This window comes from Ursus americanus, chromosome 33, assembly GCF_024610735.1.
Source record: "Ursus americanus isolate L20-20 chromosome 33, mUrsAme1.1.p, whole genome shotgun sequence".
NCBI classification, from domain to species: Eukaryota; Metazoa; Chordata; class Mammalia; order Carnivora; family Ursidae; genus Ursus; species Ursus americanus.
Genome location: NC_142159.1, coordinates 11,556,468 through 11,578,125, shown reverse-complemented (window position 1 = coordinate 11,578,125; position 21,658 = coordinate 11,556,468). Strand labels below are relative to the sequence as shown.

Below are 21,658 nucleotides of genomic sequence, written 5' to 3'. Positions count from 1 at the left end.
CAAGTTCTCAAATTTTAATGCTTACTATCTTGCTGTATTTGTCAAAAGAATTTGTATTGCCTGAAATAAATGATTTTTTTCATTAATCCTTCTATCTCATTAAGATGAGGATGCATCCCAGACTCAGAATGAAGTCAATAGTAAACGTACCAGGAGGAAGTAATTTTTCAGCCTATAACTTGAAAGCATGGTTTCCTTTCTATAAAGTCATCTGGCCCACTTTTTTTCTTTTATAGGTTTTATTATGGATTGCTGCTCCAGGATAAACAACGTACTGAAGATACAGTGCAGTTAATGGTCCAAAGGACCAGCAGAGGGAAAAATGGGAGACAGAAAACATTAATGCTACACGTAATCTAGTGACAAATAGGAAAACAGGCACCAGGAATTGTGGCTGCTTCTGACTGCCACGTCATCCTGGCATAGCCTTTGTAGACAGGCAGATTTTCCTTTCTATTTAGAGATTAATTTTAATTGCATCTTAAACTATAAATATTTGCATTTACTAGTTTTTTTGTAATCCATTGCAGTTTACAAAGAGCCTTCACGTGGTTTTTATGTATCTTTTCGGTGGGTTTTCCTTAAAATAGGGACTGGTTTCTTGACAAGGAAATGAATAGTAATACACCAGTTAGTGAGGTAATGGTATAAGGGTTTTAGTACCTAATCTCAGAAGCCAGTTGGAGTTTTCTCTGACAATAAAGCTTTATCTTTCTCAGGGGAGGAATGACCCCTGGTTGTTTTGGTCTTGTCTTTAAATTCAAATGTTGCTCTCTTAGTCAACCAATCCCAGATGTCCTCTAAAATGCAGTGTAATGATAGACAGTTGGTTTGTGGTTAGATAATAACTCCTACTTGAGAAAACCTCCCCACCACACCTCTTGAGCGCACAGTGCTGTCTTGCGTCTTTTAAAGGCAGTACTTTCTCTTTTGCAATGATTTCTCATTGGTTAGAAGGGAATTGTTTAAAAAAAAAAAAAAAAGGTGTCTTTGACTTCGCTCTTTCACTTCCTGCTCAGTCCTGATATTTCAAGCTTAGCTCGTTCTGAGAAGTTAGGCAGCTTGGTATTATGGAAGGCATCATGGCGGAGCGGCTACAGGATAGGTTCGCTGTAGTAGATCTCCTATTAAACACTAGCTTTTGCAAATACCTACATAATTTAGTGGCATTGGTCAAGTCACTTCATTCTGAGCCTTAGTTTCCTTATCTGCAAAACGGAGATGGTACATTGGATGATGATACGTACATTTCAGAATTTTTGTAAGGGTCGGAGATAATACGTGTAAAGTGCCTGTCGTAATACCTGGCACATTAAGTTCTCAAATGGTAGCCATTTATGTTAATTGTGTTCTGATTTTGACAATGTGTCGAATGAATGAGTGGATTCTCAATGAGCCAGGCTTCAGCTGTAGCTTTCCTTCTTCTCCCCTTTGGGAGAATCTGATGAAGGCATTACATCCTCTCCTCAGGAAACTGTTTGCCTGTGATTTAGGGGAAACTTTGGGGATGATGGGTATGTTCGTAGGTTTCATACATATACCAGAATTCACCGAACTGTACTTAAATTTATGCACTTTATTTTACATCAATTCTACTTCAATAAAGTCATTTAAATTTTTAAAAAACCGATCCCTAGGATCCATCTCATATTAATAAAGTGAGAATTTCAGTAGGTAATGCACTCACATTAATATTTTTTAAGTATTAGTGATTCTAATGTGAAAACGGTAAGATATTACAGTTGAAACAGTGTTGGTCAGACTGTGGGATAGGCAGAAAAAGTCAGAATGTAGTAGTTTTTTTTAATTTGCTTACCTCCAAGCAATCAACAGCACGGACCGTTTCAGCACCCCACCCCAAACTCAAGTCCCTATCTTCACTTTCAGACTCTGCCTGCCTCAGAGCAGAACGCAGCGGTGTTTCTGAGAAACAGAAGACGTAATGCATTAAATCACTATCAGGGACATTATTCTAGGACAGGACTTCTTAAGCAGGAATCCAACAAGGGAATCCAGCCTTGTCAGTGGACCCACTAGAATTATAAGCAAAATTTTATGTGAATATGCATTTTTCCTTGGGGACAGTTCATAATTTTTAGCAAATTCTTAAAGAAGTCCAAAAGACCAAGAACCACTATGCTAGTCACATGAGGAACCATTGCATGAGAACTCTGGCTGCGGGGTACACGGAGTGGATGGACACTGAAAAGAAAATAATGGACACCAAGGAGCTTGGAAGGCTAAGTCACAGATTGGCCTACTGCAGGCTGGCGTTGACTGACTGACAACGGCAACCATTCTTGTCTAGGTCTACTTGTCAGAACACTGCTCTGCAGGGGCTCTGGGCCTACTCCAGCTGGCTCACAAACTAATCGGCCTGCCCCAGAGGCTTGTCTGGGCCCTGCCTTGTCCAGTTTAGCAGGCAGGACTTCCTGAGGCTGATGAGATCTGGTGGGCCCTCAACCCCGCTGCTCGAATCATATCAATACCAGTGGTTCTTCTAGTCTTTCCCAGAGGAAAGTCAGTGCCTGTAGGCTACAATGGGCTATGGAGAAGAAAATGTTCTTTGAGGATAGATTACATGTTTATCTGGGCTCACTTTCGGCCTAGGCCCCATCCTTAGAGAAGAAACTTCCCGACTTTAGGATTTCTTTTAGGGACATAGGACCAAAAGGATCCAAAAGAGTGGTGTCTTCATAATATTAATTACTGTCCGCACTAACTAGGAATAATTTCTAAGAGCCCTTCCAGTTCTAAGATTCAATGAGTCAGTTCAACATGGAAAATTACTAATGAAAGGATTATGAAATTTACAAAGGTAGGTCACACATCCCTGCCCTCAGTTCAGAAAACAAAATACACAATGTATCACTATAAATTTCCTCAAAGACACCAAGAGATAAGAAGCATCATGTTCGGGGTGCCTGGGTAGCGCAGTCGTTAAAGCGTCTGCCTTCGGCTCAGGGCGTGATCCCGGCGTACCGGGATCGAGTCCCACATCAGGCTCCTCCGCTGGGAGCCTGCTTCTTCCTCTCCCACTCCCCGGCTGTGTTCCCTCTCTCACTGACTGTCTCTCTGTCACATAAATAAATAAAATCTTTAAAAAAAAAAAAAAAAAAAGAAGCATCATGTTCTTTCATCTTTCTAGAACAGCCAAGATTAGAGGGAACTTCTCCTGAATCATCTACCAGCCTTGCAGAAAGTCCTCTGGTCCGCACTCTGTCCGCTGAGATGCTTACTAACCAAATCCCTAGGCCAGCCCTGCTCAGACGCTGGCGCCATAGGCCCGTTCCATCCCATCAGAAATCTCGCTGCCGTGGGCACTATTGGAGCTCAATTCTCACAGAAATCAGCTATACGTCCATTGCTTCAGTCTCAGGAGATTCCACCTTTGCCGAGGTGGGTAGGGTTGCTTGTTCCCCTGTCTTTCAACACTTTGAGCCATTTCATTGCCCTTGAGACTTGAAAATCAAAGCTCTTGCCTCTCCACTGGGACAAGCGAAGCCCTAGGCCTCGAGGACAGAGAGCGCTATTGCCCTCTTAAAATGGCAAAAGGTAAACTGCCTTTCAAGAAATTAGCACCACTGTGTGCCCGGGACTTTTTTAGGTACTTTTCAAAACTATTGAACTTATGTATGTTAACTAACTGGAGTTTAAATAAAAACTTGAAACTACAAAAAAAGATAAAGTGACAATGTTTGGCTTCAAAAAAATAATAACAAAATTATTTTATTTACAAGAATCCTCTCCTGGTTTGCCGGTGAGCTGTAGGAAGCTAATAATGAGCCACTCTGTAGGGGGAACAGGAGTCCCGCCTCAAACGCATCCGCAGTTACTGTGAGCCACGCACTTCTTTAAGTGCTTGACATGCATTGACTCGTAGAATCCCCACAGCCCTGCAAAGCACCTACCGTTGTTCACCATTTTACACGTAGAGAAACAGAGGCACAGGGAGGGTAGATAACCCACCCTTGTCTACAGTTTGCTCAGGATCTGAACCCAGGCTGGAGAGCCCATGATCTTCGTCACTGCTCACTGCACAGAGCCCAGCCACGAACTGAAGAGAGACCATGCAGATGCCCAGAAGGACTATTTCAGGGAATGCATGTCAGGAAAACGAGAGTGGATGAAGACAGTGGGATCAGAATATGAAGGGTCTTCGAAGACAGGCAGGAGAATATGAACTGGTGATCAAACCTAAAAAACGGATGTGTCTTTTTGTTCCAGCATCTGCTGTCAACCTTATAACATGCACAGCTTCTTTATAGTAGGATCCATGCATGGATTTCGTAGGATCTCAACCCCCCGCCTGTAATTTTAGTGTATTTGTATCAATGTATGTTTTTGGGAAGATGATCTAGAGATTTCATTAGATTCTTAAGGGGGGTCCATGTCTTCCAAAGGTTAAGGACCCCTTGGAGGGTGAACACCAATGGCTAAGTCCCTGTTCAGCCGTATAATTGGTGTAACCTTGGGCAAAACTCAGAGCCTATATTTCCTCATCTGTAAAATAGAGATAATAATGTCTACCTCTCCGTAGTAAATATGGGAGTGTTGAATCACTATATTGTACAACTGAAACTAATACAGCACCGCATGTTAACTATACCGGAATTAAAATAAAATAAAATAAGATGAAATAATATCTACCTCCCTGGGTGAGTTAAATGTGAGTTAAATGATATCATTATAAATAATAATATACACAGTCATACCATATAAAACTCATAACATTAAAATGTATAAAAAGAATATAACAATGTCATTAAATAAATAGGAGTTGTGATCATGAAATCCATGTTTTAAACTTTTTTCCAACAATATGGTGAATTAGAGACCTAAGTGACCCTCTTGATGAAAAAAATTAAAATGCTGTATAAAGGAGGTTTGGGTTTTTTGTTTTTTTTTTTTAATTCTTTTTTACTATGCCGCTGAGCTGCCACGAAAGTTAGGAGCACGCCCAGCCCCAAAATGAGATGGAGAGGAAAGTAAAACCCAAATTGTTTTTAACCCTCAGGGTGCCTGCCAACTCCTGGACACCATAACATCCTCCATCCTGTCCTGTCTGTGTGGGACATAGCAGACAGAAATCCCAGGGCCTCTCCAAGATGGGCACACTGATAGGAGACCCCAGAGGGTTTAAACCACAGCACAAGGGCCGATATGGAGCAAACACTGGCACCCAGAAGGGAAGACAGTTAAAACTTCCTTATATCGCCTTTGGCCCTGGGGAAAGGGGGAAATAAAATTTCCTTTAAGAATTCATAATTTGCAGGGCGCCTGGGTGGCTCAGTCAGTTAAGCGTCTGCCTTCAGGTCAGGTCATGAACCCAGGGTCTTGGGATGGGTAGAGCCCCGCTTGCATCAGGGTCCCTGCTCAGTGGGGAGCCTGCTGCTCTCTCTGCTGTTCCCCCTGCTTGTGCCCGCCCCCGTCAAATAAATGAATAAAATCTTTAAAAAAAAAGAATTCATAATTTGTAAGCCAGCTCCCTCATGAAATCTGAAGTCAAATCACAGTATTTATGTGATCCTAAAATCCTTAGGCAAAGAATTTAATTTAAAGTGTTGTGGGCTGGTTACCAGCTACCAGTTACCAGCACATTACTGACCGAAAGGAATGCAAATTGTCTTTGGAGGAACTTGATGTCAACACAGGCCTCAAATAATTCCTATGAATTTCTAGGCAATGTGAGCAGCTCACGGTAGAAAAGAACACGCAAGGTAACAAGGCACCGTGAGGGAGAACAGATAGAATTGAGAGACGGCGGAAACAGACCTTCAGAGATATTGGAATCGCCAGACACACAATACAAAATAACCTTAATGTGTTCAAAAACTAAAAGAGAAGCTTGATAGTATGTGGGAACTAGTAAACTTGGGGGAAAAAATACAATTTCCGAAAATGAAAAAATACGTTAATTGAAACTGAAAACTCAGCAGACTAGGCATTCGGTTAGAGTGGCCAACACAGCAGTTGAAAGACACAGAGCCTATAACTACCTAAATGAACAGAGGCAAGGGTTGGGATCGACCCCAAAATGTCTTTCAAACAATAGAGAGGGGTAGCGCCTGGGTGGCTTAGTCGGTTGAGCACCCAACTCTTGGTTTCAGCAGTCCTGGGGGGTCCCGGGATCAAGCCCGGTCAGGCTCAGGCTCAGCAGGGAATCTGCTTGAGGTTCTCTCCCTCTGCCCCTCCCCCTGCTCACACACACTCTGTCAAATAAATAAACAAATCTTTAAAAAATTTTTTAGAAAAAAAAAGAGGGAAAAAGTACAAAACTACAATGTGCATTACAAGATGAGGAATAAAAATAAAATTAAATAAATAAAATAAATAAATAAATAAAAATAAATCTCAATGAACGAGTTCAGAGATAAAGGATGTCGGACAAAGGAACAACATCCAATGATGTTCTGTTTACAAAAGGCAGATCTACACATCAGAACACAGATTGACAAAGTCGGAGAAGAGAAATACTAGGCTAAATAAATAAACGCAAGTGATATTAAGGCAAAAAGCATCACTAGAGGTAAGGAGGGGCAAAACATAATGATAAAGTTCAGTTCCCCAGAGGGGGAGGCAGAGAACATTTCTAAATTGGTAGGCACCTAATAACATAGCCTCAAAACACTACAGAGAGAACTGGACAAAGCCATCATCCCATCATGGGCTATATTCACACACCAATCTCAGTAATTGATAGATAAGTAAACAAACAAAAATTCAGTAAGAACATGGGAGATTTGAACCGTATAATTAATAAGCTCTATATGTTCCAGTCATCTGCTCGTCTATCCCTCCTCCATACCTCATGGTCGTAATTACTGCAGAATTGAACAAATTACAAGCCAGCTTGTACATCAACCATAGCATACAGCAGGTACCTAATAGATGTCAGTGATAGCCGCACCAGAAACTCGCTATAGGACTTTACCAAGGATAGCCCCTTCCCCTCTGGGAGCTTCAGTTACCTCGTCTAAAAAGTGGCTATAGAATAAATTATTTTTCCAAGTTGCTTTGTAAACCAAATGAGAATAACGTATGTGATATTTCATAAACTGCAGGAACAAATATAAATGTAGGAATTCCTACTCTTACCGGTTAACTGGAATTACAAAGCACCAAGCATCAAGGTAATAACTATCGGGGTGGGCAGCAGCGAGAAGAGCGGCGCTACGGGTGTCCAGGGAGTGCAGAGTAATGCCAGGCAGCCGCGTCGACCCTGGGGCTATTGGAGCTTGGAAAAGAGAGTCCGGAGGTGAAGGCGAATCAGGAAGGCTTCTTGAGGGGTGAAGCCTGCCCTCTAGTGGACACGCCTGGGATACTCGGCTCAAACGCCAGGTGCCTTGCGCGGGTCTCTGGGAAACCCCTCCCCAGTCTGAGCCTTTACATGCCCTCGACCCAACCGACGGGCTTCCTGTAGACATTGGAGGGTAGAGTGGGACAATTTGGAAACAAAACTCTCACTGTGGCCTGTGTGTCACAGTGCCGAGCTCGCCTATCTCAGAGGCTTGTTGGGTCGTCTCTAAGAAGTAAGCCACTAACCACAGAGCCCACGGAGGGGGCTTGGCCTCGGCTCCTGACCACCAATCGCTTTCAGATCACTAGGGCCCCTGACCACCAATCGCTTTCAGATCACTAGGGCCGGCAGGAACGGCCTCTCCACCCGTGGCTGGACTTCAGGAGGCCGAGGGGAGCAGACCACTCAGGGTCTAGGGTCTTTATGGAGAAAAGATTTACTCCCACTCTTTCTGGAAGGCATTTAAAAATTATCAAGGCTCTGGAACTAGTCGGTGCTTAATATTTGTTTGCAGAGCAAATGGCGAAGGGAGCAGGTGGGAAAGGGTGTCTAAATCTCAGAGTAGAAAGCTGTGTTGGAAGAGCTGCTCAGAAGCCCCCTTCAGATGGCCTTGGGGTCTCTGGAGGGAAGCTGGAGACAGAGGCAAACTGTTCCTGGGGGCTGGTTCTGTTCCATGGGTAATTCGTCGCTGGTGCCACAGCTGAGTTCTCTGAAAGCAGACCCAAGACAGAGTTTGGGCACAAGCCGTTTATTAGGGCAACAACCCCTATGAGAGAAGGGGCAGGACCCAGGCTGAGGCAGGGGAAGAAGTTGAACTATGACTCAGAGGACCTGGCCCACAGCTCTGGCGCGAGCACAGTCAGTCAGTTGGGGTCCTGCATCGGGCTGGAAAGGCCAGATCTTTGCACCCCACTTCCTCCCGTCAGCAGATCCAGGCTGCCCTAGGAAGGACATGACCCTGTATGAGGGAGTGCTCAGCAGGCGAGGCCCGCCCTCAAGGAGGTGACAGCTTAGGCAGAATGCCCTTGCCACACACGGGCAGCAAGCCCTTTCCTGAAAGTCGGTGTCTTCCACAGACCACCCGAACTGCTTGAATCCGCTTCCCCACCAACATTCAAAGAGCAGCTCCTTCGGGAGTCCACGGACCAAGCAGTCCAAGGAGGAGAAACTTGGAAGAGGAATGTTAGTGGGACAAACCAGATCTCCCACCATGGCAGATGGTCCCGGGGCCACAACTGATACTCATCGTGTCCCTTCTCTATCCATTCTAGACTTCCCCCTACTGTCAGCTGCCACTTCTGTTGGCCTCAGCGCACCTGGTGGCATGAGCCAGCCCCACTTCCTCAAGGAGCCTGAGCCCCTGGTCACCAGGCCCTTCTCAGGCCAGGATTGCATTACCTGGCCATTTATAGTCACAACTGGGCCAGGGAGTACCAAGAAGCATCCAAGTAGATCACCTGGAATCGATTATCCCAATTGTGTAACAGCGGCTTTACTCCTCTTTATAAGCAGGGTCAACCCCCCCCCCCCAATGCCATGACCCCTTTTCTGCCCGCTCGTCCCTGGATACAAGGAGCTCAGAACACCCAGGAGGCAGACGTAGCTTATAATTCAATGCAACTCCTTTAGGCAAAGTGTGCCCTTCTTGAGGACCAGGACCTCTTACCCCCCAGAGCCCAGAGTGGCAGGGCTGGGAAGAACAAGGTCTCCAAGAGTTGTTAGTAACCGTAAGTGGGGTCACTCCTTGGTTCCTGTACTCCTTATTCTTGCTATGGGGACACAGTGCCACATAACGTTCTGAGTTAGGTAAATGCTTTGGAATAAGTTTTGCCCATCGGTGTCCCACTTTGGGCCAAAAAGGCTAGATCTTTATACTCTTACCTGCCTCAATCGCCAGATGTGGGCCACCCTGGGAAGGGGGTGACCTTGGGTAAAGGGGCGCTCAGCAGCTGACACAGACCCTGAAGGAGGTGACAAGCACAGGCAGTTGGCTGACTGCCCTGCCCACCGATGGGGACAGCAAGCCATTCCTCGAGCGCGCATTGTGAGTAGAGGACCCAGATAAGCCACACACCGCCCACCCCCCCCCCCGCTTTCTCCCCCTGCTTCTTCATGGTCCGCAGATGGCCAGAATCGTTCTAAGAATCACATCCAGGCAGCTCATCTAGAGGAAAGGGCCCATTTCTTCCTGTGTCTCCCTGAGAGCAGGGAAACCTTCCCTCAGATCCTGCAGCACTCTCCCTCGCGTCTCACTGGCCGGAAAAGCCACCCCCCTGCTTTGGGGGCCTGAAGCTTGCATCACTCTGGTCCCAAGACCCTCAAGAGACCCTCTCGAGCCACTCCCCCCAACAGTCTCTCCATGGTTTCTTCAAAATCCATTCACGAAACAAGTATATTGAGCACCCACTAAGCGCCAGGCACTGTGCCAGGCGCTCGGAATGTATCTGTGAACAAAACAAAGGCCCCCGCCCTCACTGAACTTACATTCTAGTGGGGGAGGCATATTTGAGCATAAAGAAAGAGTCGTTTAGTATGATAGAATGTGCTAAGTTAAAACAAACAAGAAGATGCAAAGAAAAAGCAGAGCGGGGCAGAACGTGTTGGGAATGCTGCAGAGAGACGCTGGCTGAGTTATTAAGTGAAGTGCTCACGGGAGATGTCGTTGGGGCAAGAGTTGAAGGAAGTCTTAAAGCCGGCGAAGGAGTTAGCAAAGCCGAGAGCGGAAGGAAAGGCATTCCAGACAGAGGGTCAAAGCCCTAAGTTAGACATGGCCGTGGGTTCAAGGAACAGGTCAGGAGGCCAGAGTACCTGGGGCAGGGTGAGGGGAAGGATAGCCAGAGGTGAGATCCGGGTCATGAAAACCTTGCTAGCCTTTGAGCACTTTGGCTCTCACTCCAGCGAAAAGAGGAGGAGCCTTTTTCAGGAATTTGAGTGGAAAGGGACAAGGTGATTAACTTCTACCTTGAAAGATTGATCTAGCTGCTGGGTGGGCTGAGGTTAGGAGGGAGCCCTGGAGGCTATGGCAGCAATCCAGGCAAGAGAGGATGGCATTTGGCCCAAGGTGGTAGGAGTGGGGTGGGACAGAGGTGACCTAAATCAGGATGTGTTCTGAAGATAGAGGCAAATAGATGTGGCTGATGGATTAGATGTGGAATGTAAAGGAAAGACTTGTGTCCAAGATGACTCCAAGCTCTTGGCCTGAGCGATTGGAAGGATGCTGAGATGGATCTGGAGGGATAAGAGATAGACCAGTAGTTTAGTTTCAGACATGCTGAATCGTGGGTTCCCAGGTATCAGCATCAATTCAAAGTCAATGTTTAGTAATGCCTAACAGGTCTGATTTTTCCCATCCCCCTTCCTTGGAGGAAGACATACACTCTACACTAGCTATTTGCGGCAGTGCCCCAGGGTCCTGCCTTAAGGGAGCTGGCCTCCTACTCAGTGGGGACATCAGCTCTGTGAACTGGCTTGGGTGTGGACAATAGTTACAAAGCCAAGACGTTCCATTGTGACAACAATTCACATTAGGCTTCTAGCCACAAAATATGGAGGTTTTTCTGTTACATAACTCAAGGATATCTAATAAGCGGCTCATCTGTTTTATTCCCAGGACACTGATCAAAGCTCCCTGCAAGTGCGAACATACCAGTGATCATCTCATCCTGCAGGGAAAGCACTCACCTTGACTCTGGCGGTTCAGCCAAGTTCAGCTTGGCTTCTACTCCTTCAGGACCCCATCACCCCTAATGAAATCAGGGAGCCCATCCCAGCGGTACCTCTCCCAATATACCCAAACTGCAGAGGACAGCCGCCATAGAATTCTTCAAGGATACCGGCGTTGTTTTCACTTAACACTTATCTTAACACCTCGGTGAAGAACTACCCTCTGAGCCTTCTTGGGGGACGTACTCAGTGGGATTAGGGAATATATGCAATTTCATGTGATAAAGCTCCAACATTCCTATCTTCTTAGACGTGAGACACGTTAACCAGAGAAATGCTGACATCTCAACCTCAGAGAATACGGGCCATGTTGAATACCAGTTTCGGTCGACTAAACAAGCAATGTTAGAGCTACTTTCAGCTGCAAGAGATAACACATTAAATCTAGAATGTCTAGTAAGGGCATTCATATCAATAAAATCAGTCTGTTATGTTCTTTCCTTCTTGACTCCCCACCAGACCTACTAAATGAGGTTCTCTGAGGGCAGAGGTCTGGCATCTGTCTTGTTAGCAAGTTCTGCAGGTAAATTTTATGTAGCCAATTGGAATCCACGAAGGAACAGCACTGGGGAACCACGGGTCGCATCCACTTTCTTCCTTTTAACGGATCAGAATCTGAGGTGCGAGAGAGAGCGACTTGCTGCAGACCAAGAGTGGGTTGGCCTCAAAGTCAGGACCAGAATTTGGTGTCCTGACTCCTTATGAGAACTGCGACTGCTCTTTCAAGTCAGCTATCCACAAACCTGGAGGCATTCGTTCAGCATTCCTGAGAAATCAGTGCGGAGGTGGGTTAGGATGGTAAAGCAAGAGAAGGCTGCTCATGGCCAATGCTACACGCACCGTGATGCAGGTGACCCTAGTTTTGGAGAGAAGGATGTTTCTTTCCGGTTTATGTTGATCATAAGTGACTGAAAAACCAACCCGGGAGGGTTAAGCCGAAAGGAAAGGTATTGGCTTCCCCAGCCATAGGGATCCCCACAGGTTTGTTTCAGACACAACCACATACAGAAGCCCCGCTCCTCAGGGTCGGTTTTCACTGGCTCTGACCCAGTGCTGCTCCTTCTCCGCTGACTCAGTCTTCGGGCAGGCTGGACCCTCTGGGCCTTCTCTGCCCAGGTTCTTGCATGGCAGGGAAGAGAGAGATTTGTCGCCGCAGTCTCAGCAAAAGTCCCCTTGGCTGTAATTGAGTTACATGTCCATCTTTAAATGAAGTCGTGGGGCCAGAAAACGCAATAGTCTTTTTGACCCAAACCTAGGTCAAGCACCCCACTCCGAGTCCAGTTACGCCACTGTGAGAGCACAGGTGGCCAAGGTCAGGGTAGGATGAGACAATTACTGAAGGGCAAAAAGCACAGATGTTCACAGTGCTAGGAACCATGGAGAAGCTAACAATGACTGAAGGAGGGGGCGATTATAATCCAGGGGTAACACTAAGGTGTTAGTTACAATATTATGGTGCTTTAGGGGTGATGGTCATAACACTCACCTTTGTGGGTATCTGCCCAGCTCTCAACCTCCACCTTCTCTGGGAATTACCCTCCTCACATACAGAAAGGTTAGGTTCCCACCATCGGGTGTGTTCAATGTGACACAGCACCTTCCTGGCCATAGTTCAGTGCCCCCCGTAGAACTAGCTAGAGGGATCCATGCCCTTCAAAGGGGCCCCAGTATCAAAACTGCCCCAAAAGTCATTTATTAAAGCATCTCATACAAGCATCTCAGAACCATACAGCGTAAGCTGTAATCCTCAACGTCTGCTCTCGTCCCTAACACCACTCAGCCCTGGGGAGACAAACGCTTCTCCACACCTCTTGCTCTATGTCCTTGAAACAAAAGACCACTGCATCCAAACACCATGAAGCTTTGCTCTGCTGCTGACATCACAGACAGCCACGGTTTGGGGCGTGGAGAAGACTGAGTGGTGAGGGAGCTTAGGTGAGACAAATGAATTCTCTTGTCGAATCCTTCCTCTCAGAGAGCAGGAATGCTGCAGCAAGAATGTACTATTTCCGCCAAGTGCTGAGCATCCATTCTCTTGCTCCACTTCAAGCTTTCCAACGTGTAGACGGTTTTTGCAATAGTAACATATGGTGGCTGAGGAATATCTTGCAATGTTAAACAATGTATTTTACTCTTAAATTTGTTTTTTGTCGTTTTAAGTAAACTCTACATTTGGGGCTTGAACTCACAACCCTGAGATCAAGAGTCACGCGCTCTAATGACTGAGCCAGCCAGCATCCCTGAAACTTTTCATTATAGCAGCATACTTAGTAGTATTGCTCAAATCAAGGCAAGACAAATAGATTTTATGGACTAAAGATGGAATGATTTGTGAATTATGCATATCTTTATTTTCTTACTCATCCAGTATTGCTGGCCCTTGTCCAAAATACCTATATATGTTCAATAATAGTTAAATTCGGTCATGTTTGATAGTTTTATGACTTTCTCTGTGTAAAAAAAAATCAAAACATATTTTCCAACATGTCACTATGAACGTATAGTTGTCAATATTGGCAGGAAGATAGATTTCTTGCCGCTGCATTCCATGAGAATCCCGTTTCTTGCCCATGTGTTCCCTACTGCACTAGGTCGGGATTGGATGGTTTTTGTTCCTGGTCCTGGATGTGGAGGCGCCTTGCAGAGGACAGCGGCGGGAGCTGGGGATGGTGGAGATGCTGATGAAGATGCGGCAGGGAGGCGGTGAGCACTGCAGCTGGGGCAGCTCTCCTTCCCCCACCTTCCCCAGTTCTCTGCCTCTGCGTGCAGAAGACTCCACCTCAAGTCTGGTGGGCAGCGGGTAGGGGGGAGCAGAGGAGCCCAGGACCGGAAGCCCCAGGTACCCAGGTACTGCTGTGGGGGTGGGGGGGGTGGGAGCTCTCTCTGCAGACCCCACTCTCCGGCTGCCAGCTGCGTGACCCCAGCTGTGTGAATTAATTCTCCCGCCTGGGCCGCTCCCTCACCCCGCTCACGTGGGGCTGCGTGAGAGGCAGGTGGCTACTGAGCAGAGCGCTGGGCACAGGGCGCCCTGTATGTGGACTTGGCTTCCTCATTCTAACACTAGGCTATAGGCGCTTTGAGAGCAGAAATCCGATCTCTTATTCACCGCATTCGCTGGCAACACAGAGGTGCTCCACAAACAACATTTAACGACACCTTCCTCTCCACGCCCCAAGGTCCCCCCCTTCCCGCCGTGGGTGTGGGGTGTCGGCTCTGTCCTGAGGCCGCACCCCTTACTGGGAGAACGGGAGCCAGGCTATTGTTGTGGCTGAGATTCTTTCCTAAACGGAAGGCCCCGAATTACAGAATAGCTGCTTTAATCTCTGTGGGGGCGCACACGGCCAGCGGAGGGGCCCCTCCTGTGGTGCCCAGCCCCACTGAGGCCAGCGTGAGCCCCTCCTGCTCCCTGAGCCAGACCCCACTGGGAGCCCCACCTCTCCTCTGAGCTGCCTTTTCTCAGGACCCCCACCACTTCACACATCTCCTCACAGAACTCCTCCCTTCTCTGCACCCCATCTTCCCTCTCAGCCCCCTTGAAACTCACCCTCCCTCTTCCTCTCCTCCTTCTCTCTCCCTCTGTCTCCGTCTCTCTCTCCCTCTCCTTCACTCTCTCCCCCCTCCCCCACACCCCAGCCCCTCCCTTCCCTAGCCTCTTGCCCTCACTGACACCCTGGCACTCCTGCTGTCTTTAGGCCTGTAGCTCTCACCATCCCTCCCCCAACACCCCACCCCCCACCTCCCATCCCACCCAAGCCAGAAATCCCTTCCCCCTGCCCCCCCCCCTTCTCTGGCAGAACAAATGACCTCCGCTGTCCCCTGCTTTGTTGGCCTCTTTCACAGAAGCACTGCCCTGGCTGGAGTTGTGATCAGTCTGTCATGCCTCTGCCACACACACCCCCAAGCAGGCCGAGCTCCCTGAGAGCAGCAACCATGTCTGACCTATCTGCTGACCTCACAGCACACAGCAGTGTCCAGAATGATTTGTTGACAGCAGCTGAGACTGTGGGGTTGGAGAAACGACTCAGGCCGGAGGTGTCCGGAAGGTGTCTGCGCTGGATGAGAGCTAAGAGGCAGATTCAGCTAATATTTATGAGCAGCTTAAGGCACCAGAGGCTTTCTCAGTCGCCACAGCCGCTACTTCTCCATGCCGCTCAAGAGCTGGGTCTTACCATTCCCATTTTACACAGAAGGAAACTCAGAGAGGTTAAGCTCACGCTCCGGGCCACACAGCCAGCCAGTGGCTGCACCAGAGCCTCAGAGGCAGGGCTGAGGTGTGGGTGGCTGTGGTGAGGGGGCTGTAGCTGGCAGCTAAGGAAGGAAACAACGTGGGTCTGGGGTCTGAGGCTGGATCTGAAGGCCTCCCTGAGTCATCTCATTATTCCCGACACTGACCAGAGCAGCTCCCCCAGCAACCCCCCCCCCGCCCCCACCTTCCCCCACTCTCTCCTGCGGAAGGAGCCAGTTCTGACTCAGACCCATTCCAATCCATCATCAAGGTGATCCGGGAATGAGCTTGGGAAGAGGAAGGAAACAGCTCTCAGATTTGGCCTCCCACTGGCCCAAGGTCCTGGCAGGACCGGAAGGAGCCACTTTAAGGATCTCCCTAGGGATCCATGACCAGAAAGACAGATGATCCGTTCATGGTAAGTGTGACCAAGAGAGCGGCAGGGCAGGCAGCTGCAGTTCCACCTCACGATCTCCCCCTCCCGATGACTCTTGGTGGGGGGGGTTCTTTCACCCAGAAAGCCGAGCCGGTTTGACCTCTCCTCCATGAACGCGCTCTGCCAGCACGGTAGAGGGTCTGTGTCCATTGGCACCCTGGGACAGGGGACTGTCACCCCTCATACTGGGAGCTCCTGAGAGCAAGGCTCCTTGACCACCCCCCCACCGTGGACTCCCGAAGGCAGAGCTGTGTCTCCCCTCTGACTGGGCGCTCTGAGGTCTGGAGCTGTCTTCCCCCCTCTGACTCTGACTGACTGACGGGGTGCTCCTGCCAGGAGGTGGGGTCATTTCTGGTCACCCTCGTCAGACCAGAGGCTGCCGCAGGTGCTTTACACTCTGAATCCCTTCTTTCCGTCGCCCAGCATCTGTCTTGGACTCCAGAAAAGAGCTGAGAAGCCCACCCCCCACCTCCCACCCCTACTCTGCCTGCCCTTCCACCCAACCCGGATACTCCTTTAAGACCAAAGGGATGGGGGTTGTATCAAGTCAGACACAACAGCCCCATCCTCCCCCTCCTTCACAGGCCAGGTTTCCTGCCATTGACAGCATCCCAGCTGGGCCCTGCCCAGCCTCCACGCTTAACCCCTTCATGACCAGATCTCAGTGCCAGGGGCCTGCACCCCAACCTGCATCTATAAGATTAGGAGAATAAAAGTACCCCTTTCACTGGGTTGTTTTGAGGATTAAATGTGTTAGTCACAGAACACTGCCTAGCCTATATTAATCCCCCAATAAAAGTTAGCTCCTAGTCTCATTGTGTGAGCTTGGATGGATCATTTCACATTTCTAAGCCTCAGTATTCTCAGCTGTTAAATGGGGAAGTAAAACACATTACTCCCCAAAGACTGTCTAGGGATGAATTGTGATCATGTAAATAAAAGTATTTTGCAAAGAAACATAACATAACAATACAATATGGAGCTATCATGGACCAATAAACAAAACAAAAGTAAAAACAAAAACAAAAAAACCTTCCTTTAACTAGGTGATAAAAATCTCTTACTGGCAAATGGGCCTCCCGGTTTTTCAGACTTGTTACCTTATTTGAAAAGCAGAGGGTACAGCGGAAAGGGTGGTTTTGGAGTTGGGTTTCGGCAAGATCCCATTTCCTCATCCATCAAGTGGGGTGGTCACCCCCACTGGGCCCCCCTCTAGAGTTCTTAGGAGAGCCAAAGGAGATCCGAGAGCACAGGTGTGAATGTGCTTTGCACACATTAACAGTTCTGCAAGGCAAGGAAAGGGGCCAGCTGGAGGGGGGCAGGGTGCCTTGGCAAAGGCATTGGTTTTTGAGCTCTGGGTGCTGCAGTTTACTGGGGAGAGAGGGGGAGATCTCCTGGCACCAGCACTGTGGGGACAGGCTCCCCCTTGAGACACAAGATGTCAGCTCGAGAAGTCCCCAGTGGGGCAAAGCAGAAAAGAGGCCAAAGACACCAGCTTGGCCCTGGAATCATCCCTTCAACACCCTCTTCCCAGCCAATCCCATTGGCCATCAGAGGAGCTTGGGCAGAGTCACCTCCAATGGGCTCTGAAGTGACTGTCAAGCCCAGACTTGCTAGGACAGGCTCACCCTGCACGTCAGCAGCGCCAATGCCCCCACCCTTAGGCTGCAGATTCCTGGCCTCACCCCTAGGGAGAGCAGGCCTGCCACCATTCCCCCCCCCCCCCCCCCCCCGTCAGGACAGGCCTAAACCTGCTACAGAGGGAGACAAACACAGTCAGCTAGAACCCGGCTCTGCCTTCGCCTGCTAACCCAGAGACTCTGCCAAGGCCTAGCAGATGGGGCTGACCCGCATGCGTAGCCTGTCCCTACCCCAGGCCTCTGGAGGAAGTTAGGGAATCAGGAAACCTTATTTGGGTCCTGGCTGTACCCCAAGCTCACTGTACCTCCATGCAAATCACTTAACCTGTCAGGGCCTGTGTGACCATCTGTAAAATAAAGGGTCTGGATCTGGTCCAAATGTCCTCACCAGTACTAAGACTGTGACCAGGAAGGAGTTAACTGGAGACCAGGCTCCAGGTCAGGAAGGCAAGGGTTAATCTGGGGGGGGGGTGGAGGCTCTCTCTCCTTTTCCTGTGGAGAGTGAGGTTTCGCTGCCACCAAAGTTACTTCCAGTCCTTGCTGTCCCTCCTGCCCTTGTCTGGTCCTGCCAACGGACCCCTGCAACGAGCTTCGGTGAGTGCACAGAGGTGAGGGCATCCTGAGCCCAGGGCTGGGGTGGGAAGGCACTCAGGGACCCAAGGGCAGGGAGACTGGCACCAAACCAGTGAACAAGTCCCCCCATCCCCCCAGCCCGTGTCCAGAGCTGAAGCTGTGGGCAAAGTTCAGACCACTAACCACAGGACTGGAAGAAGATGGGCAAAAGGACGGAGGGCACAAGGATGTCTGGAGGCTTCTAGGGTGGAACGTCTGTGGTCAAGCATCAGGGCCAAACCAGGAGTCAGGGGAGAGACTGTGGATGGCAGGGTATTTTGGTCCCTGTGTTTAGGGACTTTTTATAGCCTTGCTGCTCAGGGCTGGGAAGAGGAGACAGAGATGGGAGGATACTCATAAGGTCAGACAAGCATGGTGCCCTCCTGGGACCTTGGAATCCGACCCATTGCCTGGTATAGTTCTTGAAAGCCAGGAGGGAGGGCGCTGCCAGGCTCTCCTTGACGCCTGGGCTCACAGTCACCAACTACCTATGGACTGACTTGACACTAGATAGCGGTGTGTGTGTGTGTGTGTGTGTGTGTGTGTGTGTGTGTGCGCGCGCGCGCGCGCGCTGGGGTGGGGGGTTTGGCAGGGTCTCTGTTCCAAGGCTTCTTGGGGCGGCCTCCCCCCATTCCTAGCAAGTTCCATTCTTTTGTTGCCTCCTGACTGAAGGTCCCCTCAGCCCCCAGAACTTATATGTCCCTTTCAGTTGAATGGAGGATTCAGGGAGGAGGGAGCAGGGGTCGTATGGGGTGTGCTGAGCTGTGTGGGTGGCCCATTCTGTTACTGCCAACAGCACTGTCAGCTCTTGATTTACAACCCCTCCTGGTCCCCTTCCCCAGTGGCAGAGGGGAGGTGGCGGACAAGGGTCACAGGGTCTCAGGATGAGAAGAGGGCAGGGACCCTGAGGGCAGGTTTCTGGGAGTGCTGCTTATTGGGAAGAATTTGTGGAAGGAACTTCTTAGTGAGGCAAAGGACCCGTGTCTAATGGAAATTGCTTGGTATTACTGCAGCGAGAAGAGAAGCAAAACCTAAGAGGGAAGTTCTGATGGGCCATGAGACAGGCCATCTGAACTAGTTCTGCACCGCAAGGCTAGAGACCTGGGTTTCAATCCCAGCCCCTAACTCTCAGTAAGACCTGAGCAAGCCCCTTCCTCTCTACCAGTTTCCTCTTCTGTAGAAATGGAAATGCAGAGGTAGGCGAGGTGGTTATTTTACAGGCGGGCATTGTGGGATCCCCTTGGCAGGGGTACAGAGGTGGTAGGTAGCTGGCTGACATGACCTGGTGGCCACCTCTCTCTCTCTCCTCATGGCCCCGCTGGGACTGGGCTGGGCAGTTGGCTGCAATTACTGGAGGCTCCTACCCTGTGGTTATATCCCTGACCTCGGGTGCATGGGGGCGGGAAGGGTGGGCCCTCCTGGAGCCAGCCTGTGGCTGGGGAGCCTTCTTGTCTTGGACTCAAAGTTGCTGGGTTGGGAAGAGGTATTTTTTCCGGTTGAGGCCACTTTCGGGAACTGAGCCGGGACCAGCCCCATTTCCTTTTCCAAGTGTCCCACTTGCTGATGCTTAGCTCTGTGGCCAGACTGGGGCACCCTCAAAGGGGCATGTTTCTGGGTGGCCAGGGTGCCCCTGCTCAGTGTCTTTGAGGGATAGGGGAGGGGGTAAGCGGTAGCCGGAGCCTCTCCCTCAGGCATGGTACCGGCTGATTTGGATGGGGGAGGGGTGGCTGGCTGGTCCTATTCCCAGGAATGCCTGCAGGAGAAGTACAGGGACATCTACTCTCTCCCTGATCGGTCCTCTTTCCGTGTAGGCACCAGGGAGTCCCGGCCAATTGCTCTTGGTTCCTCAACTAGCTGCTTACTTCCAGTGGCTTATGGGGTACAATCCTGTCCAGTCCCGCTGAGATGATCCTGGCTTCTCCCTCCACCGCGTCCAGGGGACGGACCCCCAGCGCCGTGGAGAGGCTGGAGGCCGACAAAGCCAAGTATGTCAAGACACACCAAGTGATAGCACGACGCCAGGAGCCAGCTCTGCGTGGGGGTCCCGGACCGCTCACCCCGCACCCCTGCAACGAGCTGGGGCCCCCTGCATCGCCCAGGACGCCCAGGCCCGCCCGCCGGAGCAGTGGCAGGCGGCTGCCAAGGCCTGACTCCCTCATCTTCTACCGCCAGAAGCGGGACTGCAAGGCTTTGGTGAACAAAGAGAACGCCAAGGGCCAGGGGCTGGTGCGGCGCCTCTTCCTGGGCGCCCCCCGAGACGCCGCCTCGAGCAGTCCCGGCCCACCCGAGCGACCAGCGGCTCCTGGGGTTTGGGCCGCGCCCCAAGATGCCCCGGAAGCGGCAGGAAAGCGGGCGCTGTGCCCCACCTGCTCACTACCCCTGTCGGAGAAGGAGCGCTTCTTCAACTACTGCGGTCTGGAGCGCGCGCTGGTGGAGGTGCTGGGCGCCGAGCGCTTCTCTCCGCAGAGCTGGGGCGCCGACGCCAGCCCCCAGCCCGGAACGTCGCCGCCGCTCGGTTCTGGGGACACCAGCGACTGGACGTCCAGCGACGGCGACGCGGATCGCCCGGACGGTGCTGGCTGCGACGGCGGCGGCGGCGGCGGCGGCTCAGAGGCAGCGGGCTCGGCGCGGGACGGGCGCCCCCCGGTGTCGGTGGTGGAGCGCAACGCGCGCGTCATCCAGTGGTTGTACGGCTGCCAGCGCGCCCGCGGCCCGCCGCGCGAGTCCGAGGTGTGACTGCGGCCGCTGGGGAGCAGGCTCCGGGGGAGTCCGGGGTCCGGGGAGGGCGAAGGGGTGGGCCCAGGGCTGGACCCGGGCACGGGCAGGGATGCCCTGCCTCTGACGCGCCGGGTGCCTTTAGGCGAGCCCCTCCCTCTGCATTCTTGGTTTTCCCCTGTGAACCTTGGGAGGATGGGACAAAATGATTCCGAAGGCCCTTCCCAGAGCAGACGACGGAGGGGGAGGGGGCAGCTACGTGGCCCCCGTGGAGGCCTGGGGTGGGAGATCAGAGAATCTGCAGAATAAAGCCAAAATGTTATTTAAAGGGTTCGTGATGTTGGATTAGAGAGCAGATATTGAGGAAGGGGAAGGGGCGGGCTGGCGGGGTTACGCGCGTTGGTTTTGGAATGCGGGTTCCGGAGTGCGGGTTCCAGGCTCACTGTGTGACTCTGGGCAAGCACTTAACCTCCCCGAATCACAGCTGCACCCCTCGGTGATCGAAGTATTTTTGAAATGGTCACAAAGCGCATGGCAAAGTGCCCGGCATACAGGAAGCGTTCGATAAGCGACAGCCACTAAGACCACCACGGAATTAGTACGAACTCTGTTATGATTATTTCCTCCACCGACCCCGAGGTCGGTCCACACTAGATCTGGGAGCCAGGAATAGCGTGTTTAGGGAGTTCTGGGGAGGGGTTGGCTGCAGAAATCTGGGGTCCGCTGGCCTGACAAGGCCCCCATTCCTGGAGATTTGCTGCCCCCTTTTGGTTACCAGCTGTGAATGGGCTGAGATACGAAGAATCCAGAATTGAGGACAGTAAAGGAAGGGACCCTTCAAACCAGGATTTTGCTAACCTGCAGCCTCACACCGGGCCACTGTCTTCCTTTCCCTCAAAGACACACAAGGTCACTTGTTTGCCTCACACGTCCACACCTCCAAGTCCTTGCTTACGGTCCTCCTCCCTCTGCCTGGGCTACCTTCCCCTTTCTTTCCACTCACCCTT

General features: G+C 50.6%; 1 protein-coding gene across 2 annotated transcripts; it reads left to right on the top strand.

Moving 5' to 3' along the window:
• Positions 1–17,800: 17,800 nt before the first annotated feature.
• FAM110D (family with sequence similarity 110 member D) lies at positions 17,801–20,976 on the top strand. Of its 2 annotated transcripts, none has more exons than XM_045782303.2 (2): positions 17,801–17,918; positions 19,748–20,976. In XM_045782303.2, the coding sequence occupies exon 2, from the start codon at positions 19,842–19,844 to the stop codon at positions 20,670–20,672; it is 831 nt and encodes a 276-aa protein (XP_045638259.1). In that variant the 5' UTR covers positions 17,801–17,918; positions 19,748–19,841; the 3' UTR covers positions 20,673–20,976. The 2 variants fall into 2 exon arrangements, with proteins under 2 accessions (XP_045638259.1, XP_045638260.1); XM_045782304.2 differs by having other exon boundaries at positions 17,831–17,932.
• The last annotated feature ends 682 nt before the right edge of the window (positions 20,977–21,658 follow it).

Coding starts and splice junctions, on each gene's coding strand:
- FAM110D (XM_045782303.2), top strand. CDS start 19,842: ATGATCCTGGCTTCTCCCTCCACCGCGTCCAGGGGACGGACCCCCAGC.